The 15,032-nt window shown below is 38.0% G+C and overlaps 2 protein-coding genes, 1 long non-coding RNA gene and 1 other non-coding gene across 4 annotated transcripts in view; 2 read left to right on the forward strand and 2 right to left on the reverse strand.

Annotated features, from left to right (window-relative positions):
* LOC120812461 (C-Jun-amino-terminal kinase-interacting protein 1-like) overlaps positions 1-15,032 on the forward strand; it is a 53,274-nt gene that overhangs the window by 32,488 nt on the left and 5,754 nt on the right. The gene's annotated exons all lie outside the window — the stretch shown is intronic.
* On the forward strand, positions 301-2,302 carry LOC144391054 (uncharacterized). Its single transcript, XM_078097585.1, has 6 exons — positions 301-523; positions 648-693; positions 1,103-1,194; positions 1,356-1,466; positions 1,582-1,852; positions 2,164-2,302. The coding sequence occupies exons 1-6, from the start codon at positions 312-314 to the stop codon at positions 2,260-2,262; spliced, it is 831 nt and encodes a 276-aa protein (XP_077953711.1). The 5' UTR covers positions 301-311; the 3' UTR covers positions 2,263-2,302.
* On the reverse strand, positions 2,114-3,123 carry LOC144391055 (uncharacterized). Its single transcript, XR_013454920.1, has 2 exons — positions 2,995-3,123; positions 2,114-2,836 (listed from the first exon to the last, which is right to left on the reverse strand). It is a non-coding gene; the product is annotated as an uncharacterized LOC144391055 (long non-coding RNA).
* Positions 4,515-5,518, reverse strand: LOC120815229 (uncharacterized). Its single transcript, XR_013454918.1, has 4 exons — positions 5,399-5,518; positions 4,925-5,130; positions 4,740-4,839; positions 4,515-4,650 (listed from the first exon to the last, which is right to left on the reverse strand). It is a non-coding gene; the product is annotated as an uncharacterized LOC120815229 (transcript).

The raw sequence follows: 15,032 nt of genomic DNA on the forward strand, positions 1-15,032 counted from the left end.
TGATTTATCCTTTTCAAGCAATCCAACGCTAGCAGCTGACCATGTCATCAGAACAGCACGACCTAAATGTCACACCACAGACACATGTGAGTAGTTTGTTATACTATGGTTATATAGTTGCTTTGTTTTATTACCTTTGTTGTGTTTGTCTGTATATTCTTAGCTTGCGAACTAGCTACATTTCGTTGCTTTGTGTTTCAACGAGAACGATTTACAGAAGAATGCAAGAATATGGCTTATCTGTAAGAGGATCATACAGCACAGTGACTGACCAAGAGCTTGACAACGTGATTTCAGCCATCAAAAGTCAGATGCCAAATGCTGGTTATCGAATGGTTCAAGGCCATTTGGTGTCGATGGGTCTTCGCATTCAGTGGTGGAGAATGATGGCCTCTATGCATCGCGTTGATGCTGCAGGGATCTTCTTGCGCCTCACAGAGCTAGGTTGTGTTCTGCGAAGAAGTTATTCTGTGCGAGGCCCTCACTCCTTGGCCCACATCGACACAAATCACAAACTGATAAGGTAGATTAAAATAGAATATTGATCTAATTATTTAAACGCAGAATGTTGTGGAGTAGGAGGCATGTCATACAACTCCCATGTGAACGGCCTTAGTTATACTGTAACCTTTTTACCTCTTGAACAGATACAACATTGTTCTCTTTGGAGGAGTGGACGGCTACTCAAGGAAGGTAATTGATGTGTTCTTTTTTTTTATTGTTAATATTGTCAGCCCAATATGGATTGGGACCATAAATGCATATTGTATTTATAATATGCATTTTAAATACATATTCAATTATAGAATACAATTGAATATGTATTTCACATCAACATATGTATGTGTCTGTTTGATTACTTCAACCAAAATTGTTAAACATGCAAGAGTAAGTTGCTACTATAAATGGGCAATATTTGTAGTATTTTAGGATGCAAGATAAACCAAGTAATTTATTAAAAAAAATATATGAACACATAAAATAATTTAAGTGCCCAAGGCTGTAGAATGTTCACTAAACAAAACTAAAAGCTAAAGGCTATCCATTAGGATGTAACCCTATAGCTGCAAGAAGATTAACATGTTTCATGTGGTTTTATTAGATCTTGTACTTGGATGCTGAAACAAATAACAAAGCGTCAACTGCATTCTCATTCTTCCTGAGATCAACCCAGCTTCATGGCATACCATCAAGGTATTCTGCCATGACAAAATAAACTCATATCTGGAGAAGTGGCAGTTTTTTTACATTTGATTGTTTTATTAATTTATAATTGTATCCCAGAAACTATAACTTCATATTCTAAAGTTAAAGTAAACCTTTTGAATGTCATTTAAATTTGCTTTCATCTTAAGAGTAAGGGGGGATCAGGGTGTTGAGAATGTAGACATCGCACACTTTATGTTTGCCACACGGGGAACAGGAAGAGCAAGCTTTATCTCGGGAAAGAGTGTCCACAATCAGAGGTAAGTTGTTTTTGTCGGTTTTTGACTGCATAAATACTTCTTGGAACAATTGAATTGTTTAAATAAAGTACATATTGCTTTATAAATCAGTCAACCAATTAAAATGTCATTCTAGAATAGAGCGACTTTGGCGAGATGTCTGGGTTGCAGTCACTAGCAAGTACCATGATGTTCTTCACTCTCTGGAGGAAGATGGTCTGCTTGATTTCTCTGATGTGGTTGATCTCTTTGGCGTCCAGTACATCTTTATCCCTCGACTCCGAGCAGACCTTGATACCTTCACTAGAGGATGGAATAATCATCCTCTACGGACAGAGGGAGGTCGCAGTCCTGAACTGTGGTTTATGGGACATGAACAAGCTCTAGACGAAGGGGAAAGTCTTGAGGTACACAATTATAAAAGGACAGTTCACACTAAATATATACAGTATATATAAAAAAAAAAACATTTCACAGGCTCAATGGTGTTTTAAGCCGCCGACATCCGGATCCAGGCAGCTAAACATAACCATTGCCGTGCTGCCTGGAAGGACGTTGGGGGCTTAAAACAGCAAACACGGTTTGGCAAAGAGATATAGGTCTTGTTTCATGACATAAGACATTAAAGATTAGATTTAAATAGACAGATAACATCAGAAAAATGTTTTAAGGTGCAAAGTCTTAATTTATTTGAATGGTTTTTTTGCTGGATTTGTAGGAACTTCAAGATCCAGGCATTGAATGGGAGAGTGCAATACTGCGAGGAGACTCCCAACATTGCAGTTGTGGTTCCAGAAATTGTATGCCCACTGAATGAGGAAGCCCTGGAAGAACTTCAGAGAACTCTTGATTCCCTGCAACATTCTCAGTCACATGGTCGTGACTTGTACACACGATACTTGAACGTTGTGTCCAACCAATGACATTTAAACATGAACTTCCTAGCTGGTTACAATTTTGAACATGGCAAAAACATCTGATTAACTTTACTAACGGACCAGCAAAAAAAGGCACTTCAGGAGTGGCACCCTTTTGGATGTATTACTAACAGTAGCAATAATTGCTTTGATTGGAGTAGACCTAGTTGTGTTAAACTCTGCGGAACCCACCACCATATTTAACTGCTTCACTCATGATTCTCCTAAAGTCAGTGTAAGTGCTAAGATGCTGTACTGGAAAAGTCACAGTCTGAGTGCATGCACTCACAATTGGGTAGCAAACTGCGTGATCTCCTAGTCGCTCCCTGCAGTTGTGGTCAAAGTTGCATGTTATTTTGAAATGTCTCTTTTCATCAGGGAGCATGGGGATGTGGGACTGCCCCGTCCTCCACTGGAGCACGTGTGGCACTGCAAGAGGCTCTGTGTCACCAGCTGCACGGTCTGTCTCCCCATCTGCGATTGATGTATATTTCAAATAACATGAAAGAGAAGCTATTCAAACTTACAGTATTGTCTTACACACATTCTTGGATAATACATTGGTTATGTGCTCTGTACATTCAAATGGTGTTATGTGTAATTGTGTATGCACACTATAGAGTATATAGTACCTGACATTTCAACCTCCTGCAAGAAATCTTGCAGAAAGTTGATGATCTTCCGCTCAGTTCTCCCCTTAGATGTCTCCTTTTTACTGAAATTGGGCTGGCAGTTCATGATTATGAAATCAGCACCAGGCTATAAAGAAACAGTGAATGCATATTTAGTTAAATATTTTAAGTGTTCAAATATAGGCTTGTAAAGGCTATACAAAATGAAGATTCCAATAAACAGTACAGGCCAAAAGTTTGGACACACTTTCTCATTCAATGCGTTTCCTTTTTACTTTCATGACTATTTACATTGTAGATTCTCACTGAAGGCATCAAAACTATGAATGAACACATATGGAATTATGTACTTAACAAAAAAGTGTGAAATAACTGAAATTATGTCTTATATTTTAGATTTTTCAAAGTAGCCACCCTTTGCTTTTTTATTAATAAGGGAAACAATTCCACTAATTAACCCTGACGCTTTGTCAGGTGAATGCAAACCATTTCAGGTGACTACCTCATGAAGCTCATTGAGAGAACACCAAGAGTTTGCAGAGTTATCAAAAAAAGCAAAGGGTGGCTACTTTGAAAAATCTAAAATATAAGACATGGTTTTCAGTTATTTCACACTTTTTTTTTTAAAGTACATAATTCCATATGTGTTCATTCATAGTTTTGATGCCTTCAGTGAGAATCTACAATGTAAATAGTCATGAAACTAAAAAGGAAACGCATTGAATGAGAAGGTGTGTCCAAACCTTTGGCCTGTAATGTATATCTAGGCAAATGTAAGAAAAGATTAAGTGGCAGTTAAAATTGATACTGTTGGCGCACATTTAAGTTGTTTTGTACTCGTGTTTTCCGGCGTGTTGTTTGTGGCTTAAAATAAAAATAACTTACTTTCAAAACTTCTGAACTTAACATCGGATATGTCAATCCATTTATTTATAACAAAAATAACAAACAATTCGGTTCACAATCCGCCGTGCCTCACGGTCAAAAGTTATCTGCCTCGCTGTGCGCCACACCTGCACTAATTAGCCCTGGTGTTAAATAGGCTGGTGGCAAAAACAGCGCCATCCCATTGCAGTATTCAGAATGGCTCCAACAGATACCTTGATAATCTTCCCGGGAACAAACAGGGAGCGGCTAGCTTCAAGGTTTACAGCCATCTGGTTCACCAGGCCGTACAGTTCCATGCCCTTTCGATTTTGCTGCAGCATTGGAATCAGTCTTGTAGTAGAATGTAGGACAATTGCTCTTTGGAGAAAATAACATGGTTTGAAATGTTTATATTTTTAAATGAATAATATTTTAAAGTGTAATATTCTTACCGAATGATGCTTTCTTTGCATTCCAGGGTGATCTGGCTCGTGTATCCACAGCTTATAATTTCATCAGTGTTCAACATCAGACACTGAGCATCTGCAGAATCGTCGACCTGAGAAAAAAACGAAATAAGCTTTTTTGAAATAAAGCAGCTAATAAAATGGGTGTAAAAAACAATCTATCTTATTTATATCTAAAGTGCTCACCTTGCTGATGAGTTGACAAGATTCTAGATCTTAAGTCCACTTCTCCTGTGCAGAGGAAGTTGTAGCACCACTCTCTCAAAAAGCAGGAGGTGGGCCACCTTGTGCAAGGCTGGCTGCCATTATTTCACCAATAGTTCTGTGTGCAAGGTAGAAAACATCTCAGTAAAAAAAATCCAGTTCATCCAGTTCATGGCAGTAATGTGTAAAAAAAAAGGATGTACCAACCTGAAGTTTTCGTTATCAAGGTCTGTCAAAGAGTACTTGGGATTTTTACCCTGGTTTCCAGATCCTTCAAAGAATCTGTTTTCAATACCTGAAACCATATCTTAGACAAAACAGCAATACCCAGTTTTAGCTTATTGATTGGTTTTGTTTCATATTCGAACACAGCAGTTAAATGAACAACTTACCAGTTAAAAACTCTTTCCTAAGTGCTCCTGTATCAATACCTGCCTCTCCTATATACACCACCTTAAGAGCACTGGCAGGAGACGCAGCTTTCTTTCTTTTCCACTGGAGAATGCCCCTGTCTGGAAGGTCTTCTCTGTCCACACACAACTTAAATTCTGTTGTTGTGTCAACTTGATGTTCAAGGAAGTGCAATACATCTTCCGTACTTAAAGAGGACAGAAAACATAAGATAGTCCCAAATTATCAAAAACAATTTGTATACATTATTGCCATTTTATAGTTCCATCAAGCAGTATGCTGAAAAGTGTTTGGAAAAAAATCAAATTACATGTGATTATAAATGTGCTGTGTTAAATAATTTGATAAAATGTGATGCCTAGTTAAGATGGCTGGAAAACATGGATTGTGTAAATTGTGGTGCACATAAATATTTTTGTATTTGATATAAACTCACACTAAGGGCATATAAATACCTTCTTGGTTTACATACTGGAGATTGAGCATGCGTACTTGGGCCGTTGCCATTTGCTTCAGAAGTCACTGTACATTCAAAGCTGTACATGAAAAACAATGCAGTTTCAAACACCAAACACTCCATATGTATACATAGACAAAATATGTATTATACACAGAGCTCAACAAAGCAGATTACCTCTCTCCACATAGGCTAGCATGGATTGTGATCTCATTGTCTATGAATTATTTGGTGCAAATTGGACAAACCACCTGAAGTTTGAAAGAAAGTTGGTTCATGTTACAAGCCAGTGAAAAAAAGATTACTGGTGCAAAAGGCAATTGAAGGGATTTTGGATTTTAGTTATGGCCTTACCTTGCACTTGTTCTCCACAACCCACAACTCATCAGAGGACTGCAGGTTTACAAAACGGTATTTTAAGTAAACTATTGTTATATTTTTATTTTCATTTTAACTTTGGAAAAACAAACTTTCTCTCACCTCTTCACAAGTCTCGTCGGAAGAGAGTTTTCCCTTGCAAGTCTTTATGTGTACTGCAAGCATATGCAAAGGCATCACCTCTTTACACTGGTAGCATGTCTTCCTTGGCATTTTGGAAAAATGCTGTGAGTCAGAAGGCAGAGGAGAGGTGTCTAAAGTCTCCTGGAGTGGTACGATGTAAAATGTGGCTTTGCCCCCTGCTGACACAGCTCGCAGAGCTTTGACAGAATACCCCTCTGCTTCTGGTGCAATGACAATCAGCTTTCGTCGACCACTGCCACCTTTATTTAGAAAAAGAGAGGGAGAAAAATGCCTTAAAACTATGTGTTTTGTTGAAGAAAAAAAATTACATTTTGTCAGTCATCTCTAATGCTTACAAAATAGTAATTAATACACAATAAGGGTTTACACGCACCAAAAATAAATAGGAGATTGGCATGTGATAAACAGTAAATATGATAATTCAACAAAACAATCTTAGTCTTACAGACCAAAGCCATCCCCCACAAAGATCCTCCATTTTTGGAAATGCGTTCGTCAGGAGCTTTGAAATCTTGGTTAACAACAATGTAAAAATTAAAATAAAGATACACACACAAATCCTTGACAGTGAAAAGCTAAAGTACAGCATATATTTTACAATAACTACCTTTAATTACAAGTCAAACAGTTGGACTGAGAAGTTTACCTCTGTGTGGTCACCATCTTCCGGAAGAGACACAGTTTGTCTTCCCATACCCGCCTGGAGGAGTTCAAGCTCCTCAGTTGGCAACGGTGTATGTAATGTACTTTTTGGCAGAAGATAAAAATTAAGAGCCGTTGTTTTGCTGGTCTTAAGGTGCTTGGTGGCAGTCAAACACCTCTTTTTACCATGACTGAAATTCGATTTGAAATATCCTGGAAAGGATCTGTGGATTAAAAGGTAGCTTTATATTAGTTTATTATATATACAGTATATATAACAATCAAGCCAATATTCTAAATAGCATATTTTTTACAATGCACTTGGTCTACAAACCAAAGTCCTGTCTCAAGGTGAATCATAACACCCATTTAAATTTAGACATCCAAGTGATTAAAACGACTGGACATAATGTTACCAAATTGCATTTACGACGTGGACTTAAAAATAATACATTTCATCATGATTTGAATATGAACATATCTAGGTGAACGAACCTTGTCATTTCTTGCTGCACAGTTCTAGGGACAGGGAGCCCCGTCTCTGACGGCCGTGTTGGGCAGTTAGTGGCCATACTGTTTTGCAACACAGACACCACATTTCTGGCTGCTGACTCAACTGCACCATGACCCTATATCGATTTAACATGTTAGACATAAAAATGACAAAAAATAAGGTACAGTTTTTCATTTACAAAAGTAAGCCATGCTTGCTACACTAACAACATTAATGTTAGCCGGTAGGTTAGCTTAAGTTATAGCTATATCTCCGGCTAGCAAGCGAACTTAATTTTTTCCGAAACGGTCGGATAATAGCAGGTTTCATCAAATGCACCGAAAAACATAACATCACAAAACTAGAAATTACTAACTCACCTGACGTTGTGGCGTCACAACAGCCAATCACAATTTACCTTCTTTAATTCTCTGATTGGTTGGTTTTGTGGCACAAATGTAACATTACATTACATTACATGTCATTTAGCAGACGCTTTTATTCAAAGCGACTTACATTACACTTTAAACCCATGGCTTTTTTCACATTTTTGCCCGGGGAGCAATTAGGGGTTAGATGTCTTGCTCAGGGACACTTCGACATGGAACAAGGGGCAGCCTGGAATCGAACCACCACTTTGTGCTTCACCTTCTCTAACCCCTGCGCCACGACGACCCCACGCTGATGCAAGTCGAGCGAGCGCGTGAGTGAAACATCGAGTGAGCGCAGAGTGAAGAGGTGGAGAGAGCGCAGCAACAGCTGCCTGCGCGCAGAAAACGAGTTTGTGGAGAGGGCACTTGAGTAAACTGCGCGCACGGAATATGTTTTTCTTTACTAAAATATAGTTCTCTGTGCTCAAAACTTAAAATTACGCGCTCAGGATTGTGGCACAAATATAACGCCATAGTGTGGTCGTCATGGAGACGGCGCAGCTGCTGTTTTCACGGGCTGATCACAGACAGAGTAAACGGATTTTACCAAGAAACCACCCCTCAAACAAGTGTTCACCAGCGCAAAACTATAACAGCTATCTAAAAAATACGACGTTTTTACGAGACCCAAGACCCGAACGCATGGATGCGTTTTTTATGTCGTCCGGTGATAAATACGGCTCCTGTTGCAGTTTACAAAACGTGTACCTTCTGGATTTTTTGAGAAATATGTCGTCAGATTTGTATTGGAGCCTATGGGGCTTTTGGCAGAGGTTGTGTCACTCTTAACACTCCTTAAACCAAAACTAAAGAAATCTGGGATTCCATGAACACATCCCAGTGAGCACAAGAAGTAATTTCAACGTTGAAATATGGTTGAAATCGAGTTGAAATGAGGTCTGAACGTCTAATACCTCATTTCAACGTCTTTTCAACCGGCTAAAAATGGGATAAAACATCAACGTGCCAGAAAACATCAATTTGTTGATAAATGTGTCATGTTGTAACGTAAGGTTGAAAGATAGACGATATTAACGTTAAGATTTTCATAATAATTAATGAACTGGTCGGCGAAATTTGGTCTACGCGAAGACGTAATTTCAACGTATTTAATATTTCACTTAAAACGTTATAAATATGAAACTACGGACTGCGTGCTGTTAATAAGATGCGTTTAAGACATAATAATGCGGGCAGGTTCAAACATTACTTGTAAACACGTGACTCCGCTCACATCTGTAATGCGCATGCGCGAGTTCTTAGACGCCTGCAGAGCTCCGAGCGGACGCAGCACGAGGCGAAGTTACGGCAGCAGAGCGACATGAACGGGCTGATAGAACCACGACTACCGGCTCCACTACTCTGTAAGTACGGGAGTGTTCGGATGAAGCACACCTGGAACTATAACCGGGTGTTTTACTTGTGCTGCCCACCCGATACGGGAAAGACGGTCCTTTTTGTTAAGCTAGTTAGCGTTAGCGCAGGTAGTTTGCTAGTTAGCATGCTAGCGTGCAGCATGATGACCTGGACCAAAAGTAAACATCCCAGAATATTTTTCGTGTGTTTGGTGTTACTAATGCGTTAGGTTGTTGCTGTACCCATAAATGGTATTGCATTTTACATTGAAAATACGTTTTTAAAGCAATGGGGGCTAAATACAGATTGCAAGGGTGAAGGGCTGAATTCAACAAGTTGTGCTCTGTAAACAAGAGGGCCAACACATTGTAAGTACTGCTGCTTAAATCATGATACTGTGTAATATACCTGGAAATGTTACTCCAGAAATACCATAAGTTGCAGATGAATTGTTATCTTGTTGATAATGTAATAAGTAAACAATCTATAAATTAGGGTTCTAACACACCTGCTGCTGTTATTATTATTAGTTTATTACTGTCATCATAAACCCAAATGACCAACTTTGCCTTTGTGCTTTTCCACCTCACTGCCTTGCTGTTTTCCCCTCAGGTTTCTCCCGGTTGAAGGTTTTTTACATTTTGGGGGTTTTGGGACAGGATGTTGCATGTTTACAGATTGCAAAGCTGAACAAAATAAAATGATTTGAATTGAATAAACACGTTGACCAGAGAAATCTGCAATTGAGGGGTGTTCTCTGCACTCGGACTCCCTTTACACAAAGAATCATCAAGTGAGGATGAGGGAGATGCAGCTGATTTCAGGTATACTATCCCAACTCAAGTGACTCAGAGCCACATCTTGTTACAGAATCTAAAAATGAAGTTCAAATAATTCAGAAAAATGGTCTACAAACACAGAATTGTTGTTGTTGAACACAGAAATGTTGTTTCTGCACTTTTAAATACATAGTGTATTTCCCTGAAATATATATTTTATTTTTGTATTGTTTTTAATTAGGAAAAGTGTTATATGTATAGTGTTATATTTATAATAAATGCAAATTAATAAAAAAATGGGGTTGTCCTTGTTAAGGGCTGTTAACATGACAACTGTGACTAAGTATGTAACTTGTAAGTTTCCAGCGAGCAATTTATCCGTTGAAACAACGTTTAAAAGACGTCTATGGCCGGACGTTGAAAAGAGGTTGCAAGTTGTTTCAACGTCTATTCGTAGACGTTGAAAAGACGTTTACGTTTAGACCACATTTCAACCAGCGAGCATTTCAACGTTGAAAAGACGTTTAAAAGACGTCGATGGCCCGACGTTGAAAAGACGTTGCAAAATGGTTTAAAAGTGAAAGTTGTTTCAACGTCTATTCGTAGACGTTGAAAAGACGTTCACGTATAGACCCGTTTTCAACGTGATTTATAATATCGGTGGTAAACTTACAAGTGTGGACGTAGTTTCTTTTTAAACCTCTAAAATAATGATATAGCACACAAGAGAGGACGAAATATTACCGTATTAAAAAATCACGTTGAAATGTGGTCTAAATGTGGTCTAAACATACTTGGAATGCATCTCAATGCATTCCAACAACTAGAAAAGGCATTTCCTGCTGAAAATGCGTTGGAATGCAAAAAGCTGAAAGATGAAATTAACTTTTTAAAATAGCTGAAAATACAGAAAGTTGAAGGGAATTTGAATACATCTGAAATTACAGATATTAGAAAAGCTGAAATTAATTTGAAATTGCTGAAAATACAGAAATGGGAGAAGCTGAAAGGAATTTCAATAGATTTGCTAAAAAAGCAGAAATGAAAACAGCTGAAATAAATGTGAAATATTGCAAAACAAAGCAGAAGTTGCAGGAGCTTAAATTAATTAAAAAATGTACAGAAATAACAAAAGCTGAGATGAATAAAAAGAGGTTTAAAATAGTTTGTAGTAATATTAGTAGTAGTAGTAGTTATAGTTGTAATTGTGGTATTAGTAGTACTAGCAGTAGAAGTTGGTTTAGTATCAATAGCAGTAGAAACAGCTGTAATACTAACACTATTAGCCATAGTAGTATTTGTAATAACATTAGTAGTAGTTGTAGTATTAATAGCAGTAGAAATACTAGTAGTATGGTAGTAGAAGTATCAGTTGTAGTACTAGAAGTACGAGTAATATTCGTAGTGGGAGACAGAATGGTTGTTATTCAAACTAAGACGTTTTTAATTAATAGGCCTCATCACAAACATTACAGTAAAAAATTCCCTCCATGGGGCTTTTATTTTGAAATTATTGGATTGGGTGGGGTGGGGGTGTAGATAGAGGGAGGGAGGGGTGGTGAGGAAGAGATAGAGGGAGAGAGAGAGGAGGAGAAATAGACAGACTGACTGACTGAGAGTGATTAACAGTGAGTAGAGGTCAGGGTGGAGGGGGGGCTAGTGTCTTTATCATATTAGTCTGTTGACAGAAAGCATAGCTGCGTCATGTGACTCCACTAATCAGGTCATAGGAGCAGCTGTGAGTCACAGACAGATCTTGCAGCGTGTGAGTCCGAGTAACCATGGCAACGACGCACCTGTGCTCATTAACGAGCTGCTGCAAAGGGCAGAGACAGGACAGCGAGTTACACAGAATCCACACCTCAAACAAATGACATTCAGCGCAAAACTATAACAGCTATATAAAAAATACGCTGTTTGTGCGAGATCCAAGACTCTACCGAACGCAGGGAGGTGTTATTTTTGTCTGTCCGGTAAAAAATACGGCTCCTGACGAAGTTTACAAAACGTGTACCTTCTGGATTTTTTGAGAAATATGGCGGCAGATTTGTATTGGAGCCTATGGGGCTTTTAGCAGAGGCTGTGTGACTGTTGGTCTAAAACTAAAGAACTCTGGGATTCCATGAACGCATTGATCCAATCAGCACAACCATGCCCTCATTAATCTGAAGAAATGTAGCCTCTAGAGTGTATACTTTGGCTGCAAGGACAGAAGTTCCATATTTTTTTAACCAGATTCTGGCGCTGCCTCACACTCTAGCCCTCGAGGTCCCCCCTCTAGCAGACGCAATACACACTCATGTAAAAGTCAGAAACGGAGCGAAGAACTAGTGAAACATAATCAGTGATTATGAAAAAAGTACAATAGATATCCACAAGCAGTTTTTTTCATAAAATAGTTGAGACCTGTGTCAACATTTGAAAGTTCAAATGGTGTCTGTAGCTGAAAGATTAGCGGAGCTGAAACATCTGAAAGTTGAAGAAGTTTAAGGAGGATTTGAAAACAAACTCCATTTGAAAACCATGTTAAAATATTAATAATTATTGATTTATATAAATTTAAGTTTAAGAGGTAGAAAGCTGAAAAGTCATAGCCCTGAAGCCAGAAAGGAGCTGAATATTTTAAAATTTGAACGGTTTAAATAGCTGAAAATGTGAAGGAGTTGAAAGGGGGTGCGGAAGAAATAGAAGAAGCTGAAGAATAAAGATTCGAAGAACAATACTTGGAATGCATCGCTAATGCATTCCAACAACTAGAAAATGCATTTCCTGCTGAAAATGCGTCGGAATGCAAAAATGAATGCTGAAATGAACTTCAGAAAACTGCTGAAATTACAGAAAGTTGAAGGGAATTTTAATACATTTGCTTAAATTACAGATATTAGAAAAGCTGAAATGAATTTGAAATAGCTGAAAATACAGAAATGGGAGAAGCTGAAGTGAATTTCAATAGATTTGCTGAAAACAGCTGAAACAAATTTGAGAAATTGCAAAAAAATACAGAAATGAATATTAAAACATTGCTTTTAATACAGGCATAAGAAAAGCTGAAATTATTTGAAAGAACTCCTGAAAATACAGAAATGTGAAGCTAAATTTCAATAGAATTTCTAAAAAATACAGAAGTTGCAGGAGCTTAAATGAATTAAAAAAATACCGAAATAACAAAACCTAAGATGAATAAAAAGAGGTTTTAAATTGTTTGTAGTAATATTAGTAGTAGTTACAGTTTCAATTGTGGTATTCGTAGTACTAGCAGTAGAAAAAGTAATATTAGGTTTAGTATCAATAGCAGTAGAAACAGCTGTAATACTAACACTAGCCATAGTAGTATTTGCAATAACATTAGTAATAGTTGTAGTATTGATAGCAGTAGACATACTAGTAGTATGGTAGAAGTATCAGTTGTAGTAGTACTACTTGAAGTACTAGTAATATTGGTAGTGGTTGTAGTAGTTTTTGAAAGAGCAATACATATTTCAATGAAACCGCTTCATTCTGAGCTTCATGGTTACGGTACAGATAATCATTGAGGCTTTTATCTTGATATGATGGAATTGGGTGAGGGGGGTTGGGAGACAGAATGTTTGTTATTCAAACTAAGAAGTTTTTGATTAATAGGCCCAATCACAAACATTACAGTAAAAATTCCCTCCATGGGGCTTTTATTTTGAAATTATTGGATTGGGTGGGGTGGGGGGGTGTAGAAAGAGAGAGGGAGGGTGAAAGGGTGAGGAAGGGAGGGGTGGTGAGGAAGAGATAGAGGGAGAGAGAGGAGGAGAAATAGACAGATAGACTGACTGAGTGAGTGATTAACAGTGAGAAGAGGTCATGGTGGAGGGGGGGGCGAGCGTCTTTATCATATTGGTCTGTTGACAGAAAGCATAGCTGTGTCATGTGACTCCACTAATCAGGTAATAGGAGCAGCTGTGAGTCACAGACAAAGATACTGCAGCGTGTGTGTGTGCGAGTAACCACGGCAACGGCGCACCTGGGCTCATTAACGAGCTGCTGCAAAGGGCAGAGACAGGACAGCGAGTTATACAGAATCCACACCTCAAACAAATGACCACCAGCGCAAAACTATAACAGCTATCCAAAAAATACGACGTTTTTACGTGACCCAAGACTCTACCGAACGCATGGATGCGTTTTTATGTCTGTCCGGTAATAAATACGGCTCCTATCGCAGTTGACAAAACGTGTACCTTCTGGATTTTTGAGAAATATGTCGGCAGATTTGTATTGGAGCCTATGGGGCTTTTGGCAGAGGTTGTGTCACTATAACACTCCTTAAGCCAAAACTAAAGAACTCTGGGATTCCATGAACACATTAATCCAATCAGCACAACCATGCCCTCGTTAATCTGAAGAAATGAAGCCTCTAGAGGGTATACTTTGTCTGTCTGTAAGTTCCATATTTTTTAAACCAGATTCTGACACTGCCTCACACTCTAAGATCTCCGTGTCTCACTCTAGCAGACGCAATACACACTCATTGTAAAAGTCAGAAACGGAGCGAAGAACTACTGAAACATAATCAGTGATTATGAAAAAAGTAGAATAGATATCAACAAGCAGTTGAGTAGATATCAAAGCCTGGAAGCCGGAAAGAAGCTGAACATTTTAATATTTGAAGGATTTTAATAGCTGAAAGTGTGAAGGAGTTGAAAGGTGCCACGGAAGAAATAGAAGAATAATAACTAGAAAATGCATTTCCTGCTGAAAATACGTTGGAATGCAAAAAGCTGAAAGCTGAAATTAACTTTTTAAAATAGCTGAAAATACAGAAAGTTGAATGGAATTTGAATACATTTGCTGAAATTACAGATATTAGAAAAGGTGAAATTAATTTGAAATTGCTGAAAATACAGAAATGGGAGAAGCTGAAAGGAATCTCAATAGATTTGCTGAAAAAGCAGAAATGAAAACAGCTGAAATAAATGTGAAATATTGCAAAACAAAACAGAAGTTTGCTTCTGCATTCCAACAATAATAAGTTGAAATAAAGATTCGAAGAACAATACTTGGAATGCTTAATGCATTCCAACAATAAGTTGAATAAAGATTCGAAGAACAATACTTGGAATGCTTAATGCATTCCAACAATAAAGAATAGAAGAACAATACTTGGAATGCTTCATGCATTCCAACAACAAAGATTCGAAGAACAATACTTGGAATGCTTGATGCATTCCAACAATAAAGATTCGAAGAACAATACTTGGAATGCTTAATGCATTCCAACAATTATAAGGATGATGATGGTAGCAGCAGGTGTCAGGACCAGGGTCCAGAAGGAACTACTATCTACGGAGACCTGCTTGGGGAGAAAGCACAAAAAAACAAAAAAGAAGCTGAATTAGTCATGTGCATTAATAAAACGTGGATTATTGTAGAAAGAGAGCG

The sequence above is a fragment of the Gasterosteus aculeatus genome, chromosome Y, assembly GCF_964276395.1.
Source record: "Gasterosteus aculeatus chromosome Y, fGasAcu3.hap1.1, whole genome shotgun sequence".
Taxonomy (NCBI): domain Eukaryota; kingdom Metazoa; phylum Chordata; class Actinopteri; order Perciformes; family Gasterosteidae; genus Gasterosteus; species Gasterosteus aculeatus.

Excerpts from the sequence above, each read along its gene's own strand:
- LOC144391054 (XM_078097585.1), top strand. The coding sequence starts at position 312 with ATGCCAAATGCTGGTTATCGAATGGTTCAAGGCCATTTGGTGTCGATG. Across the intron at positions 1,195-1,355 it reads CTTCATGGCATACCATCAAG|AGTAAGGGGGGATCAGGGTG; the intron begins GTATTCTGCCAT and ends TTTCATCTTAAG. Across the intron at positions 1,853-2,163 it reads ACGAAGGGGAAAGTCTTGAG|GAACTTCAAGATCCAGGCAT; the intron begins GTACACAATTAT and ends CTGGATTTGTAG.